This window comes from Mustela nigripes, chromosome 14 (genome assembly GCF_022355385.1).
Source record: "Mustela nigripes isolate SB6536 chromosome 14, MUSNIG.SB6536, whole genome shotgun sequence".
Taxonomy (NCBI): Eukaryota; Metazoa; Chordata; class Mammalia; order Carnivora; family Mustelidae; genus Mustela; species Mustela nigripes.
In genome coordinates, this window is record NC_081570.1 from 4116295 (window position 1) to 4131202 (window position 14908).

Consider the following 14908-nt stretch of genomic DNA (forward strand, 5'->3'; position numbering starts at 1 on the left):
TGCAGGTCACAGGGAGCGCGCTAGGAGGTAACCCGGGAGGAGAGCGGAGGCTGGCCCGGCTCCACCTGCCGGCGGCCCCGCCCCGCCCACAGGCCCGGCCAGGTCCCGCAGGCCCCGCCCTGCCCCGCCCGCTAGCCCCGCCCTGCCAGTCGTCCCGCTCGGGTCCGCAGGCCAGGTCTGGTCCCGCAGGCCCCTCCCCGCCTGCAGACCCCGCCCCGCCCGCTGGCCCAGCCCTGCCAGTCGTCCCTCTCCGGGCCGCAGGCCTAGCCTCGTCCCGTAGGCCCCGCCCCTCCACGCCCACTTGCCCCCGCCCACCGGCTCCGCCCCGCCCGTCGTCCCGCTCTGGGCCCCGCCCGCCCGGCCCCGCAGGCTCGCCGCCGCCATCTTTGTTAGGGGCAGCGGGGCCTGGCGTCTGGAGATGCCGAAGTCGTGCGCGGCCAGGCAGTGCTGCAACCGCTACAGCAGCCGCAGGAAGCAGCTCACCTTCCACCGGTGAGGGGCGGGGGCGCCGTGGGGCGCGTGGGCCCGGCTCCCGACCCGCCTGCCCCGGCCGAGCGGCCGCGGCCCCCGCCGGAGCCCGAGGCCTGGCGCGCCGGGTGGGGACGTCAGGGCCGCTGCCGGGCCCCGGGGGAGGCCGGAGGGCGTGCAGCCGGGCCCTTCGCGGAGGGGCCCGCGGCCCGGGGACAGGCGAGGTGACCGGCGGCCGGGCGCCGCCTTGGCCGGCCTGGGCGCGTGGGTAGACGGTCGGAGAGGCTGAGCAACCTGCGGAAGGCGCATAGCCTCGCCGGCTGGCGGCCGGGGCGGTCACGTGCGGAGGGGGCCGGGGTGAGCTGCCCCTCCCCAGGCCGCGCCCCGCAGCCCCCAGCCCCCTGGGCAGTTCTGGGACGTGGGCCTGTTCACAGACGCGGCCTGGCACGTGGCAGGTGCCCGGCACGTCCTGGCCGAGTGCATTTCCGAATGAATGAGCGGTGGTGGCTTCCGGCCGTGTGGCTGCCATGCGTTGGTCACCCTGCTTAGCCCTGGCCAGGTGCCCTGTCCGGAAGCAAGGGGGCATGGAGGGAGAACGTTCCCGGCTGTCCGGGGAGTGGGGCTGGCCGTGCCACCTTGGCGGGAGGTTTAGGAGTGTGTCGTCGCATTTCCGGCGCTCCCGTGTGCCGGCCCTGGTGGGTACCGGGTCCCTGCCCCGGGGAGCCCAGGGTCCAGCCTCTGCCCCTTAAGGCACGACCCCCAAGGCCAGCAGCACTCTCTGTCTCCACTGCCCCTCCCATCACCATTTTCCTTCTCAAAGTGAGTTTTTATTGAAGGTAAGACCTGCAGAAAAGCACACAAATTCAAAGTCCACAGCCCAGTCCATTCTGCAAAGTGAACACTCGTGACTGCTGTGAATCAGAACAGCACCAGGGCTCCTGGTGCAGCCAGGGAGCCCCCTGCTGCACCCCCTTCCAGCCCCTTGTCCCCTCTCATCCCCAAGGGGAATGAGATGCTCCCTTCTGGCAGTCAGGGTGGGCGCTTTGGCCTGTGTTGAACCTGGCTTGCAGTTCTTCAATGTCTTGTGGCCGTGGCTGTGAGTCACCTGCACTCTCGCGGTGCCCTGCTCAGTGACTATTCCAGAACTGACTTGTTCTACAATTAAAGGGCATTTGGGCGCCCCTGTGTCTTGGCCATCACAAGCACAGGACTGTGGACCGTGTTGCTGGGGCCAGTCTTCCCGTGCTTGTGTCTTTGTCGGTTTGCGTGGCCCTCCGTGGCCCTCCGCGGTCTCCTCTGCCGGATCCTCCTCCTTCCCAGCACTAGCCTTGCAACCCTTTGGGGGAGGGCCGTGGCCTTGTACCCTCCCCAGCCACACTCACTCCCCATCTCACCTAGGCTTTACCCCCCTTTACACCGGGATGGTCCCCATCTTCTGACTCGTGTCCCCTGCCACTCCACTTCGGCACTTGGGACATGTAAAAGGCATCTCAGGTTTGAGAAATAGAACCAAAATTCTGACCCCGCAGACCTGCCTCCCGTCTTAATACACGGGACTCCTTCCCTCTCTTTATTTTGCAGCTCACAGGCAAACCTTATTGCACAGTTTGCAAAATATATCCAGGTCGCCTGCTCACGACCCCTCCCCTGACACTCAGGTCCCGGCCACCTGGTGCTCGTTCCTCTCTCACCTTCTGCCCAGAGCTTCCGGGGACCGCCCAGGGCCACCTCCTGAGGTCCTCACCCTCCTCTTGCTCCCGCCTTCCCAGCCAAACCCGCCTGGGACTCCTCTCCGACCTGCTGGGCCCTCCTGTCACAGCGCCTTTGCTCTCGCTCTTCCTTCTGATGCCCACACCGCTGGCTCCCCTGCGTCCTGTGGCCTCTGCTCAAATGTCACTTTTCAGGAGGCCTTCCTGACCACTGACTCCTCTTTATTCCTATGCAGCCTTTGTTTGTTTGGTTTGCTGTTTTCCTGTTTGAGAATGTAGGCTCTGTGAGGGGGGACTCCCTCCACTTATTCACTCTTACTTCCCAGGGCCAGGGGCAGGGCCTGCACGCGGCTGACTCCCCAGGGCACCAACAGGCTCACCCTGCAAGTATACCTTCAGAAGCCTAGTAGGTATGCTGTAAATGGGCATGACAGAAGCTTCCAGAAATTGGATGTGCTTTAGCAGAGTGAAGTCACTGAATTCTCCAAGCTGTCCAGTAAAATGCTCCGTGGTGTTTTCAGAATGCCTCCAGACTCTGCGGTGCTCACTCGAGCCTTGCGGATTCCTTCCTGTCTCCCTCCTCTGCCCTCAGGTTCCCGTTCAGCCGCCCGGAGCTGCTGAAGGAATGGGTGCTGAACATCGGCCGGGGCAACTTCAAGCCCAAGCAGCACACGGTCATCTGCTCCGAGCACTTCCGACCCGAGTGCTTCAGTGCCTTTGGAAACCGCAAAAACCTGAAGCAGAATGCCGTGCCCACGGTGTTCGCCTTTCAGGACGCCGCACAGGTGAGCGCAGCGCTGCGGGGGCGCAGCCGGCTGGGCAGTCGGGCTGGGTGTGCGGTTTGCAGGACTGCAGAGGCCGAGGCTGGGAAGTGCAGGGAGACAGCGCCGCCAAGCCCCTGGGATTCAGAGCCCAGCTGCCCTGCTGGCCGTGACCTTTGCTGTAGGCCATTTGCAGTTTAAAGACCCTGGAAGTGGCACCCCCACTTCCTGGGTGGCTCAGTCGGCAAGCGTCTGGCTCTTGGCTGATCTGTGTCATGGGATCGAGCTCGCAGACAGCGTCTGTCCGGCTGCTTGGAGGGTTTGCAGGGGCCATACGGTGACCGGCCGGGAGAGGCCTATGGTGTGCCGGGTGGGGTGAGAGGCTCTCCTGGGCTGGTGTTGCAGGTGCCAGGGTGGTGGCCTGAGCTAAAGGGGGCTGAGGTCGTGAGAGTGGACAGCCTTTGCAGACCCAGCAGGCTGAGAGGGTGGTGGTCAGCAAGGGCCGAGCTCGCTCCGCCCCTAGCAGAGGGGGGGCCCTGATTCTCTGGCATTGGCCCTGTGAGTCTGGAGTTGGATTTCCCGGCAGGACGCTGGAGTGGCCGTCGCTCCGTGGGGCGGGATGTGCAGGTTTGGCTCCGGGGAGAGCTCCCAGGCAGCTGGGCCTTGAGGCCATGAGGGGGATTATCTGGAATTTCATAAATCCTGAAGGTGTACTGAGTCCCGGAGTGCGGGTGTCACTCGGGCACCTCTTCGGACCCGGAAGGCAAAGCGGCGGTGGAGCAAAGAGCAAGGCCGCCAGGTCCCTGCGCTGCTCGATCGTCCTGGCAGCGAGAGGCAAGGCTGGTACAGGGGTGAGGAAGTGCGGGCGTAGGGGCCCAGCAGGCCCTGTGTTGGGGCACCTGCTCTCCATCTGAACTTTATGCCCCTCTGCTGGGTCGCGGCCTCCCCTCCAAGTCCGGGTTCACAGCCCTTGGAGGGGGGACACTCCCAGTCCTGTCCATCCCCCTGCTGGCCCGCATCCCCTTCCTCCTGGCTTTCTCCACTCTGCAGGGCAGGGGGGGCCGCACTTACATTTGCTCTGGTTCAGCTTCTATCTTTGCTGGGCTCCCTGAGGACAGGAGTTTGTTCCTGGCTTTACTCCCAGTGCCCAGAACGTTTTGTTGTCAACGTGGAAGGCCTTTGGTTTTCAGTTGACATGTAGTAGACTTAACATGGGATCTGGCCTCTTGACAAAGAAGACTCGGGCCTGAGGCTGCTCCGCAGGGTCTAAAACCTCATCTTCAGCGGACTGAGACTCTGCCTCTGATTAGCTCCCTCCTCCATCAGTGCCCGTTGCTAGTGGAGTCTGTGGTGAGATGTGAAGTGGGATTAGTTTAACACCTTGGGGGGCCGTCTGTGAGCCTGCTCCCGGGGGCTGTCGGTGCCCAGGGCCCAGAGCTAGGGGTAGGGGCTGCTGGTTCCCGCCACAACGCCCTGAGTCAGATGTTCTCTCCTAGGTCTGCCACGCCTTGAGCCACATTTAGTCACTTCCTACGTGCCTAGAATGTCAGGCCCAGGGGGGACACACAGGAACCAGGTCCCTGGTTCAACAGCTTCTGACCTAATTTGGGGACAGCTTTGGGGACAGCAAGCTGGTGGATGGTGACGAGAGCTGAGCCGCGTTCAGAGCACCATCTGGCTGGACCCATGGGGTTGAACAGTGGGGTGGGGGATGCACGAGGCTGGGCAGCCAGCAGGTGTTCTCGGGGTGACCTACTGCACCCTTGGGGAGCCTGCGGACGGTGCTGGTCTCTTGCAGCTGGTGAGGGAGAGCACGGACCCGGCAGGCGGGGCTGCATATGCAGACGGTCGCAAGGAGGAGGTGAGCGTGCGCAGGTGCCCCCGTCAGGACCGAGTCCTTGGTGCAGACATAGAGCGCGACTGGGCTGCCCCTGTCCCCCGTCCCCCGGCTGGCCTGCCCTGCTTTGTCGTGCTTGTCCCCCGAACCAGGGTTCAGGATTCTGTGTTTTCCTAGAAAAGGGAAAGCAGGGCCTCCTATGCCTATGTCCTGTTTAATACCAGGCAGCCCTGGTATACCAGGTTGCTTGGAGGGAAGGCTTGGGCCCAGTTTCTGGGGGTCTGGTCCCAGGCCTGGGAGGGAAGCTGTTTCTCGGTTTCTGCTGCTGCCCTGGCTGTGGCCCCCGCCGGGAGAGCAGGAAGGATTCCCGGTGGGCTGCCCGCTTCTGCCCTGCTGTCCCCAGGTCATCCCTGAGGTGGGGCGGGCAGAGTGCGGCCTGGGGAGGAGGACGGACAGCGCCCTCGAAGCGCCGCCCCCGAATGCTGGCGGTCCCACTGAGCAGGTAAGGCCCCGGGGCCCAAGGCAGCACGGGGCTGGTGGGTCCCTGCACCAGGGGATTCGCTTCAAACATGTCGAAGCAAACTGGTGGCCGGGCCACGAGCGCCACAGCACGGGGCCTCTATGGCAGGAGCGCTGGGCTCGGCCTTGCCTGCACGCGCCTTTGTCCCCAGGTCCTGCCGCCGAGACCGCAGGGAACCCCGGTCCCCAGGCAGCCGGCTGGCCCCGCGCAGCCGTCCGATCACAGCTATGCCCTCTTGGACCTAGACGCCCTAAAAAACAAACTCTTCGTGACTCTGAGGGAGAACGAAAAGCTCCGAAAGCGCTTGCGGGCCCAGAGGCTGGCGATCCAGAGGCTGTCGGGCCGCCTGCGGGCCCACAGGCCGGGACAGCTGGGATCCCGGGCCAGGCTGCGGCTGGAGCCAGAGATGAGCCGCGCAGCCAGGTTTTCTCGCCCGAGCCTCGGGGCTCGGACCATGGACCCCGCTCTCCCGCCGCTGACACGTCAAGGGACCGTGAGGCGGGCCAGGCACACCCCCGCCACCTCGGGGGACGTGTAGCTGCATCGGCTGGGACAGGACAGATCCGGGAGTGTGTGGAACTGGGTCCTTCCGGAGGTGACTGGGGCAGCTGGCTTTTCTTGGAGAGCAGGGCGGGGGTCCTCAACCACAGCGTCAGGTGGTGACCTGGCCAGTGTGGGGTTGCAGCGCATTTCCTTGAGGGGCAGCCGGGCCAGGGAAGGACATGAGAACGGGTGACAGTGGCGCCCAGGCGGCAGGAGGGATACACTGTCGCCTGGATGGCGGGCTCAGAGCGGTGGAGCCCCCCATCCCGGCCTGCTGTGAGCGACAGACCGAATAAAGTGTCTTCCTCCACTGCAGCTTTTCCTCCTTTATTTAAAAACGAGCCCGGGTGTCCCGTTTCTCGAGTTTGCTTTCCCAAAAGACCTGCATTAGTGCCTGCTTTCTCTGACCTCAAGAAACCTGAAGAGGATTTTCACTTTTATGACAAAAGGCGTAAAGCAGAAATAGTGTTTCTTTCGCTGCAGGCTGGGCCCCCCTTCCCCGGGAACGAGATGCGGCGGCGGCTGAGCCTCTGGGCTGCAGCCCGAGTTCATGCAGCTGCGGCTAACGGGTCCTCCGGTGTCCGCGGAACCAGAGGGGGTTGGTTTTGGCTCTGGGGACACGCAAACAAACCGCCTCTGGGAAAACAGGGATCCTAGCCTGGGTCCTCTCCTGACTCCGGACTCGTGCTTCTCAGGCAGAGTCTCGTGTGGAAACTGAACCACGGCGTTGAGCTCAGCCTCCCGGTGAGCACCGTGGTTCCCGCGGCGCGGGCTGGACGGGGAGGCGGCGTGGGGAGGGCCCTACCACTTGCCGAGTCTGCTCTGCCCTAAGCGCGAACGCACAGACGCACCGGACACTGTCCCCGGTTTTCAGGAAAGGTTTATTGTGGTGGGAGCGCCTTCCGTACAGTCTGTTTCAGACAAAATCAAGAGACTTGGTGCCCCAAAGAGCCACCTGCCGTGGAGGGAACACATGGCTGCGGCCAGAGTCCGAGCGTTCACGGCACGCTTATTGCACGATTTACATTCAGAGCAGCAGCTCGGAGAAAGACTTTTTAAAATGAGGAGAAACATTACAGAATCGGACGACCTGAACGGTGTTGAAAACTGGAGGGAGGGGGCGTTAGCGATGACTCCGGAACCAGGAGCGAAGCCTGATTTTAGCAAAAGCTGCGGGGGGTGGCCGGCTGGGGGCCTGTCAGACCCGCGGCCGGCCAGGGCCTCTTGGCTCGTGGGTGACTCCAAGTCAGCAGGCTGGGCTGTTTGTTCAGGAGCATCCTGGCTCCTGACATGTTTTGCATCCACAGAGGAGACAAGTGAAGGAAAAGGGTCTTGGGAGCAGACACCAGAGGCCCCCCCCAAGCCCCCCACCACGAGGAAGGGGCTCGGCGGGAGGAGGTTTGGGCGCACGAGAGCCACCTGCCGGCCGCACCTGTGAGAGCGCCGAGGCTCCAGTGGGCTTTGCTCCCCCCGGGCAGGGGGTTTGGCACGTACCTGAGCCAGGGTCCTTTCAGTCCCTGCCCCATGCTGCCCCTGTCCTCGGAGCCTCTCGGTTTCTGGGCTCCAGTGGAGGTGCAGAGGCAGGTCCGACTGAACCGGGGGGGCGGGCTGAGGGACATGGCTTAGCTCACCTCTGCCTTTTGCCGCAAGGACACAGGTGGCTCCTGGGAGAAGTGACCTGTGACAGGGCTGGGCCCTGGGACCCGAGGGTTCTACCACTTTGTCCCAAGCCACGTGCCAGTGGAATGATTCGAGAAGTTCTGGGAGGAGGACGAAAAAAGACACTAATTTCCAAAACCATTCGTTCTCAGATAAAAAGCAGATTTATAAACCCACACAATCCTCCAGATTCACTGAATAATATTTTAGCAGGAAAAAGTGGTTTTTGGGAAGTTGACCGAACAGACGCACTATTGTTCTGGAGACCTCTGCTCTCGAGAACAACTTCCTTCCTTTCCGTTTCGTTTTCCATGCTCAGTGTGGGTTTTAGGAAAAGTAGTTCAGTCCTATGTGTGAGGGCAGGATGTTCCATAAACACCTCAAGACAGACCGGGCGCTACCGGGGGGCGGCAGTCAGCACGTGGGCTCAGGAGCCTAGGGGGCCGGGGCCCAGGGCCCTTCCCTCCAGGGACATGATCCTTGGGAAAAGAGCCACAGGCCGTGCTGCAGGTCTGGTCCAGGTGCGGCTGCCTCAGTCCTACCGACAGCGCCCACGAAAGCGGGTGTCTGTGTCCCTCCACATAATTGATACGGTACCACCCTCTATAGGAATAATATAAAATAAACACATCTGATGTCTGGGTTTTTTCCCTGCTTCTGAATTTGTAGACTCCTAGGAAAGGATTTTTTGCAGCCTCTTGTAAATCTGGTTTCTTAAGCGGTTTATCCATCTGTGTCGATCCTGTGAGCTGTGAAAGACAAGACAAGACAATGTATCCCCAGGCAACTGTTTCCGCGCCCCTTCTCCCTCTGACGGGGTTTAGCCGTCACCTGGCCGGAGGCAGAGGACACGCTGTGGAGAATCCCGTGGTTCCGGAACACACAGGAGTAGCCGGGTCCGCCACCGCCCCTCCTCAGGGCGCCCCACCACAGGCTCTGAGCAAGTCACTTGCTCCCAGGTAGGTAACCGAGGGAAGGTGGCTGTCACTCGCGCTCCATGTCCCCGGTCCCCGTGCTCGGGGCAGGTGGCTGCCAAGGAACAGCTACTCACACTGCTTTGGTATCCTAAGCGCCTCGTTGTCCAGCGCCATGACCTGGTGAAGGACGCCGCGGAACTGGTACAGAACTTTCAGGCTCTTTTCCTCGCCCACGCACGGGTCGTAGAAGCCCGGCAGCCCTGCCTATAACACACACAGTCTGACCCCACGGCACCGAGACGGCGCTCCGAGCCCGGCACCACCGCCGTGGGCCGCCGCCACAGGAGCTGCACACCGCGGAGCGGAGAACATCAGGAAGTTGCCTCTTTAGTCCTAGGCCCCCCTCGCAGGACAGACCCGTTCTCCCCCGCTAGACACCCCTGTCCTCACAGAAGCCCCATCAGCGCTCCCTAGAGAGCTCGGTATGTGGTCCGCACTAATCTATGGTTTGGTTGGCCTTTACAGTGCCCAGCGCTGGGCACCAGTGTGAGCTTCCAACGAGCTATGGATCTCACACTCTTTCTAGAACAAGGCAGAATATGGAGACCGTAAGCTCCATGGAGACTGGATGTACGTTTTGTTCGCTGCTCTCCCTGGCACACAGTGGGTGCTCAGAAAATCCTTGCCGAGGGGACGCACAATGTCAACAGCTGCGGTGCGAATGTAACTGGGGCGCTGGGCAGCGGGTCACAGAGCCGGCGCCGGCGCCATGTGTGGTTCTACTACAGCGAAACGGCTGTTCCAGGCACCAGGCTGCCCCGCCCCCCGCAGGCCTCTCGGGCCCGAGCCCCAGGGGTACCTTCGAGGCCTCTGTGAGGATGAGCTTCGAGTCCTTGACCAGGCACTGCAGGGGCACGGTCACGTCGATCACCTTCACCTTCTCGCTCTTCCTGCTCTTGTCGTTGACGAACTTCCCGTACCAGGCGTTGACGATGATGAGCCCTGAGGACCGGCGCAGTCTGAGCAGGGGCGGGGGTCTCGGCTGGGCACCCCCTGCACTGCCGGACCACAGGAGCCCCCAGCGCCCACCCTGCCCCGAGAGAGGCCAGGCCTTCTCACCCATTCTGGACTCCTCCGCCTCGATAATCCTCCGGACAGATTCCTGCATCAACCGAACCTGCAAAGAACAAGGGGGCGCGCCACGGTCAGGTCCTGCCCGGGCCCCGCCTCCTGGTTCAGCGGCAGCCCCGTGCCAGGGTGCGTTTTAGCCCCTCCTCTGGCCACAAAGAACCCAGGGGTACCCCTGCATTTCTCCTGGACACTGCTGTTCTGTCACCTCAGAGCAGTTCACTGGAAGGGCAGAGAGGAGGAATGGGCCCTCCCGTTCTAAGAAACGCCTTGTGACGCCTTTTGAGGGTAACTGGAGCTCATCTTTAGTGCCGGGCCTAGAGTTCCCGGTACTGTACCCATGGGGATTGGAAAGACTGAGGTGCCCAGCGAGGCCCGAGGCCCACGTGCGGAGGGCGCCGCGCTCCCTGAGCCCCGCTGGGCGCCGTGCGGCCGGCACAGGGTGAGGGGCCTGCCAGCAGGCGTGCTTGGAGTCGCGTCTCTGCAGCACTTACGGCAGCTTCTGCCTCTTGTTTCTTCTGCAGAATGTCAGTGGCTGTGCTTTCCCTTTGCTTTTCCAACTCCCTTAAGCGAGAAAAACACAGGCCACATGTTAGTGCGGAGTGAGGCAACAGAGCCCTGCGCTGGCCCGGCGCCCGGCGCACAGTGCGAGTGGCCGCCGCGCTCCTGCTTCTGGAGCTTCAGACAATGTTTCCGAGCCAGGCGCAAGCAAATCTGTTCTTTGCAGGCCTCGGCAGCATCCCGTTCTTTTGTCCCTAGATGGCTCCCCTCCACCCCGGGACCCTGGCGGAGGGAAGCAGCCCCCCACCCGAGGGGACTCTCAGCCCGGCAGAGGTGGGAGGAGGGGGCGGGAGCACCGAGGAGGCCCCCCTCTGGGATTCCCAGAGAACACCTGGGGGTGGGGGGAACGCTTCCTGCTTTAGGTACAAAATATACTTTCTTCTTATGTAGCCGAGCACTGGGACTCCGGGCAGCGTACGCCTGTCCCGTCAGACCAGCCCGCACGCTCCTCCTTCTAGGCCTCAAGCCTCCCAGGGCAGCAGGGCCCCGCACTCCACGGATTCAAACGCAGTGGGGCCCAGGGAGGAGCGTCTCTGAGCTCCACGACCTATTACGTCGGGCGCTGAGGACTATGACCATACACCACGTGGGCCGGGCTACGGCCGAGCTTCCCCGAGAAGCTGCACCGTAAAGGAATGTTTCAGTGACTCCAGGACCGCGCTTAAGGCACGCCTGTGTATCCGAACTCGAGCCCCTGCTGCTGGACTCGGTGCCGGGAAAAGAAACGGTCGCAGAGAGAACAGGGGCCTGTTTCTGTGGTCATGCTGTGTTGTCTGCACAATCTTGGAAACTAGCTCTAGCCCTTTCTGGAAGTAGGAGGGACAAGTGAGGGGGCCCGCAGCAGGGCCGCTCACGAGCGCAGCTGGCGCCCACCCAGCGCTTACTGCGGGCCGCACGCCGAGCCGGGGCTTCGCGCGTAGGAGTTCATTTTCGTACTGACTCTCTGAGCAGGTTCTATTATTATCATCTCCACCTTAAAGACAAGGAAACTGAGGCACAGAGTTGTGTACTGATGTCCCCGTGACATGCTAGGAACTCACTTCTCTTTCTGAGCCCTGAGGTATGGTTTGATGACCAGACGGTGCAGAGCGAAGTAGACCACGAGCGGCCCCACAGTGGCGTAGAACACGGCGCTGGGAAGCAGCTGGTCCGTCAAGTGAATAGGGAAGAAGTAAGTCTGACTGGCCCTGTTTAACCTGCAAACAGGAACGGAACAGAACGCCGCGGTGAGTTGGGTCTCCGGGGCAGGGTAGGGGAGATGTCAGCGCGGGAGAACTCGCAGATACACACAACGCCAGTTACGGCTAGTTTCCAAATTTACACACCATCCGGTCCCTATTCCCAAATTTAGCTGCTAGGCCCGACGTCTAGGTGGGATCCTACTACCTGCTAACCTCCTGGTCAAAGCAGGGACTACCCCTTGTCCAAGGTGGCCTTAGAAGACAGAAGTGGGCACCTCCCAGGGTCCTGGTGACGGGAGACCTCTCCGCCGTCAATTTATCCATCGAAAAAAGTGCGTGAAGATTTCCAAAACTGGCAGATTAAGGAGGTTCTGCTTCGGGTAATGGCCCAGTAGCTCCTGTCGGACCAGTCATCCCACAGGTAGCCACTGTCAACTCAGAGCACAAACAACAAAGACTCCCAGGGTCGGTGGGTCTACAGGAGGGTATACAGGAGGGCTCAGAATCCAGAGCGCACAAAGGCACTGGTTTCCTGTTTGTGTCAATGGCTCTGAGCCCGAGGGCAAGTATTAGCTGCCACTGCGCCGATGGTAAACACTGGAAAGAAATCTGCAGTCCTGGGGTGCCTGGGTGGCTCACTGGGTTAAGCCTCTGCCTTCAGCTCAGGTCATGATCTCAGGGTCCTGGGATCAAGCCCCGCATCGAGCTCTCTGCTCGGCAGGGAGCCTGCTTCCTTCTCTCTCTCTCTGCCTGACTCTCTGCCTACTTGTGATCTCTGTCAAATAAATAAATAAAATCTTAAAAAAAAAAAAAAAAAGAAATCTGCAGTCCTAAGAGACTGAAGACCCAGAGCTCAGACTGAGAGGCAGCCATAGCAACTGGGAAGTGGGGGTCCCCCAACAAGGGAAATCAGAGATGTGGAGCCCCAAGTTCTTTGTACAGATGTGGCACAAATCCCCAGCCTATCCCTGGTCTATCAGCAGCCTTGGCTACAGGTGAAATAATTGTGCTACTCCAGCTGCTGCCACACACGTCAGTCCCAGGTCACAGTCCAACTCTGGCAAAGTTAATTACCTTTGAAAAGAAAAAATCAACACGTTTGGGGAGTCTAGGCACAGTTGGAATACAGACCCTCTACACTGTACTAGTCACAATACCAAAGTATAAGACAAACGACTCTACATACCTAGATGCACAACAGAGGAAAAAGATAACAAGACCAACCCCAGATGACACAGATACTGGATGGAGCAGATAAGGGTTTTAAAGCGCCACTTTATGCCCAAGGATTGTATTCACTGCACGGGCTTAACAGCAGACTGGAGGAGATGAGAGGGTCAGAGAACTTGTAGACACGGCAACAGAAACTATGCAATCTGAAGAACAAAGAGAAAAGAACTGAGGGCAAATGGGCAGGGCCTCGGAAACTGTTGGAACAATATTAAGAGGTTTAGACTTGAGTAATTAGGGCACCAGAGAGGAGAGAAAGGGGCAGGATTAAGATTTGAATAACTACTGGTCCCAAAGTTCCAAATTTGATGTGGACATAAATTTACAGATGCGAGGGGTTTAGCAAACCCCAAGCAGCATAAATACAACAAAAAACACATGGAGGTACATTGTAGGAACAAATTGCTGAGGAAAAAAAAAGCTAAAAAAATCAAAACCCCAAACCACAGCAAAACAAAAAGTTAAGTAGCCAGAAAAAAAAAAAAAAAGACATAACCCTCAGGGGGATGATGATTCAAACAACCACTGGAGAGGCCAGAAGCCAGCAGAGTAACACCGTCAGGCGCTGGAAGCACAAATCTATTAACCCTGAATTCTATATTCGGGGACAATATCCTTCAGAAGAAAAGCAACACCAGAATTGACAAAGAACACTCAAAACGTAAGAAACCAAACAACCCAACAATATTGTTGGTAACCCAACAATAAAACAAAAGGTGTGAAGGGAGACTTCACTAACAAAAAAAGATATGGAAGGCAAAGAAGCATGTGGAAAGATGTCCACCGCCCGGGCCATCAGGGAGACGCACGCTGGAACCACAGTGGGCACACTCATGCGCTGACTAAAGCAGCTCGAGAGCGCCAGACGGGCGTCCCAAGGGCTGGTGAGGGCGCAGAGTCATGGGGCACTCCAGGCTGCTGGTGGAAGAGCAGCTTTGTAACTTCCTAACCAGGGGCACACACCTCCCATTTGGCTCAGCACGCCTGCTCCTAGGTACTTACCCAAGAGAAGGGAAACTTAGGTTCACCCAAAACCTCTATGTGAATGTGTACTGGCTTTATCTGTAATCGCTAAAAACTGCCAACAACTGAAATGTCTTTAAACTGAGAAGCCGATAAACTGTGGTGTATCAACACAAGGTAATGCCGGAGAACAGGAATGAGGGACACGCTGTTGACGTGTGCGGCTGTAAGGTTGTATCTCAAATGCATCATGCTCAAAAAAGAAGCACAAAAGGCTTCACGCTGTGTGATTCCAATTACGTGACATTCTGAAAAAGGCAAAAATGTAGGGAGTGAAAACAGACCAGTGGCCCAGGAGACTGTGCAAAGGCCGGGAGGCAATTTTGGGAGACAATGGAAATGTGCTGTATCTTGATGATGATGGCGGTCACATGATCGTCGAAACTTATGTGATTGTCAAAACTCCTAGGACTGTATAATGAGACAGATGAATTTTAGTTTATGTAAAGTTTACATCAATAAAGCTTGATGTTAAAAATTACAGCAATGGGGGCTCCTGGGTGGCTCAGTTGATAAGCATCTGCCTTTGGCTTAGGTCATGATCCCAGGGTTCTGGGATCAAGCCCCATGTCAGGCTCCCTGCTCAGCAGGAAGCCTGCTTCTCCCTCTCCCATTCTCCCTGCTCATATTCCCTCTCTTGCTGTCTCTGTCAAATAAATAAATTAAAAAAAAAAATTACAGCAATGATAACTGCTGAGTTCTGGGGTAGGAGTGCCCACAAGGAAACTATTTTAGATTAATATAATGTAAAATAATAATGAAGTGTTGTATCTAGATAAAATATAAATTAATAAAATATAAAAGCAGAATAAAGAAAAAATACAGGTATTTTCTTGGTAAAGAATACTAAAAGGTCATCACTGATAGACCTACACTTAAGAAAAGCTGAAGGGGGAAAAAAAGAAGCTGAAGGAAGTTCTTTGGGCCAAAGAAATGAGTATCAGAAGGAAAATCAGATTTTTAGGAAGGAATAAGGAACACTGGAAATGGTTAAAAAAATGGGGGGGGGGCAAACATGACTCCCCCCTTAATTTCTTTAACACAAATGTATGTACAAATACAGATATAAGCTACTTAAAGCCAGAATTGTAATGCTCTTGCGGGGGCTGTAATGTGTGTAATTACAAAGCATATGGCACGTACAGCATACAGAACAGAGGGAGGGGAGATGGCCCCGGAAATTTTCAAGGTTCTTGAATTTTACATGAAGTGATATGAATGAAGTCTAAGCAGATGATAAAAGGTTCATGACCCATAATCCCTAGAGCAGCCCCAAAGGGAAAAACCCCGCTGCAGAGGTACAGCCAAAAAGTCAACAGGTAAAACCAAATGGAATGTTAGAAATATTCATTAAGACAAAGGATGGTTAGA

At 58.3% G+C, this 14908-nt stretch overlaps 2 protein-coding genes across 4 annotated transcripts in view; one reads left to right on the forward strand and one right to left on the reverse strand.

Moving 5' to 3' along the window:
• Nucleotides 1-356: 356 nt before the first annotated feature.
• THAP3 (THAP domain containing 3) lies at nt 357-6153 on the forward strand. 2 transcript variants are annotated; one of them, XM_059374441.1, is made up of 5 exons: nt 359-492; nt 2770-2962; nt 4737-4799; nt 5179-5277; nt 5447-6153. In XM_059374441.1, exons 1-5 carry the CDS (start codon nt 419-421, stop codon nt 5831-5833), a joined length of 816 nt encoding a protein of 271 aa, XP_059230424.1. In that variant the 5' UTR covers nt 359-418; the 3' UTR covers nt 5834-6153. The 2 variants fall into 2 exon arrangements, with proteins under 2 accessions (XP_059230425.1, XP_059230424.1); XM_059374442.1 differs by lacking the exon at nt 5179-5277 and having other exon boundaries at nt 357-492.
• Nucleotides 6154-6701: 548 nt separating this feature from the next.
• Nucleotides 6702-14908, reverse strand: part of DNAJC11 (DnaJ heat shock protein family (Hsp40) member C11) — a 71641-nt gene continuing 63434 nt past the window's right edge. For both annotated transcript variants that reach the window (XM_059374443.1, XM_059374444.1), the window contains exons 11-16: nt 11144-11299; nt 10037-10106; nt 9534-9591; nt 9274-9416; nt 8549-8678; nt 6702-8246 (exon numbers count right to left, since the gene is read on the reverse strand). In XM_059374443.1, the coding sequence (XP_059230426.1) occupies nt 8221-8246; nt 8549-8678; nt 9274-9416; nt 9534-9591; nt 10037-10106; nt 11144-11299 (583 nt within the window). In that variant the 3' untranslated portion in view covers nt 6702-8220. The remainder of the gene's footprint in view (nt 8247-8548; nt 8679-9273; nt 9417-9533; nt 9592-10036; nt 10107-11143; nt 11300-14908) is intronic.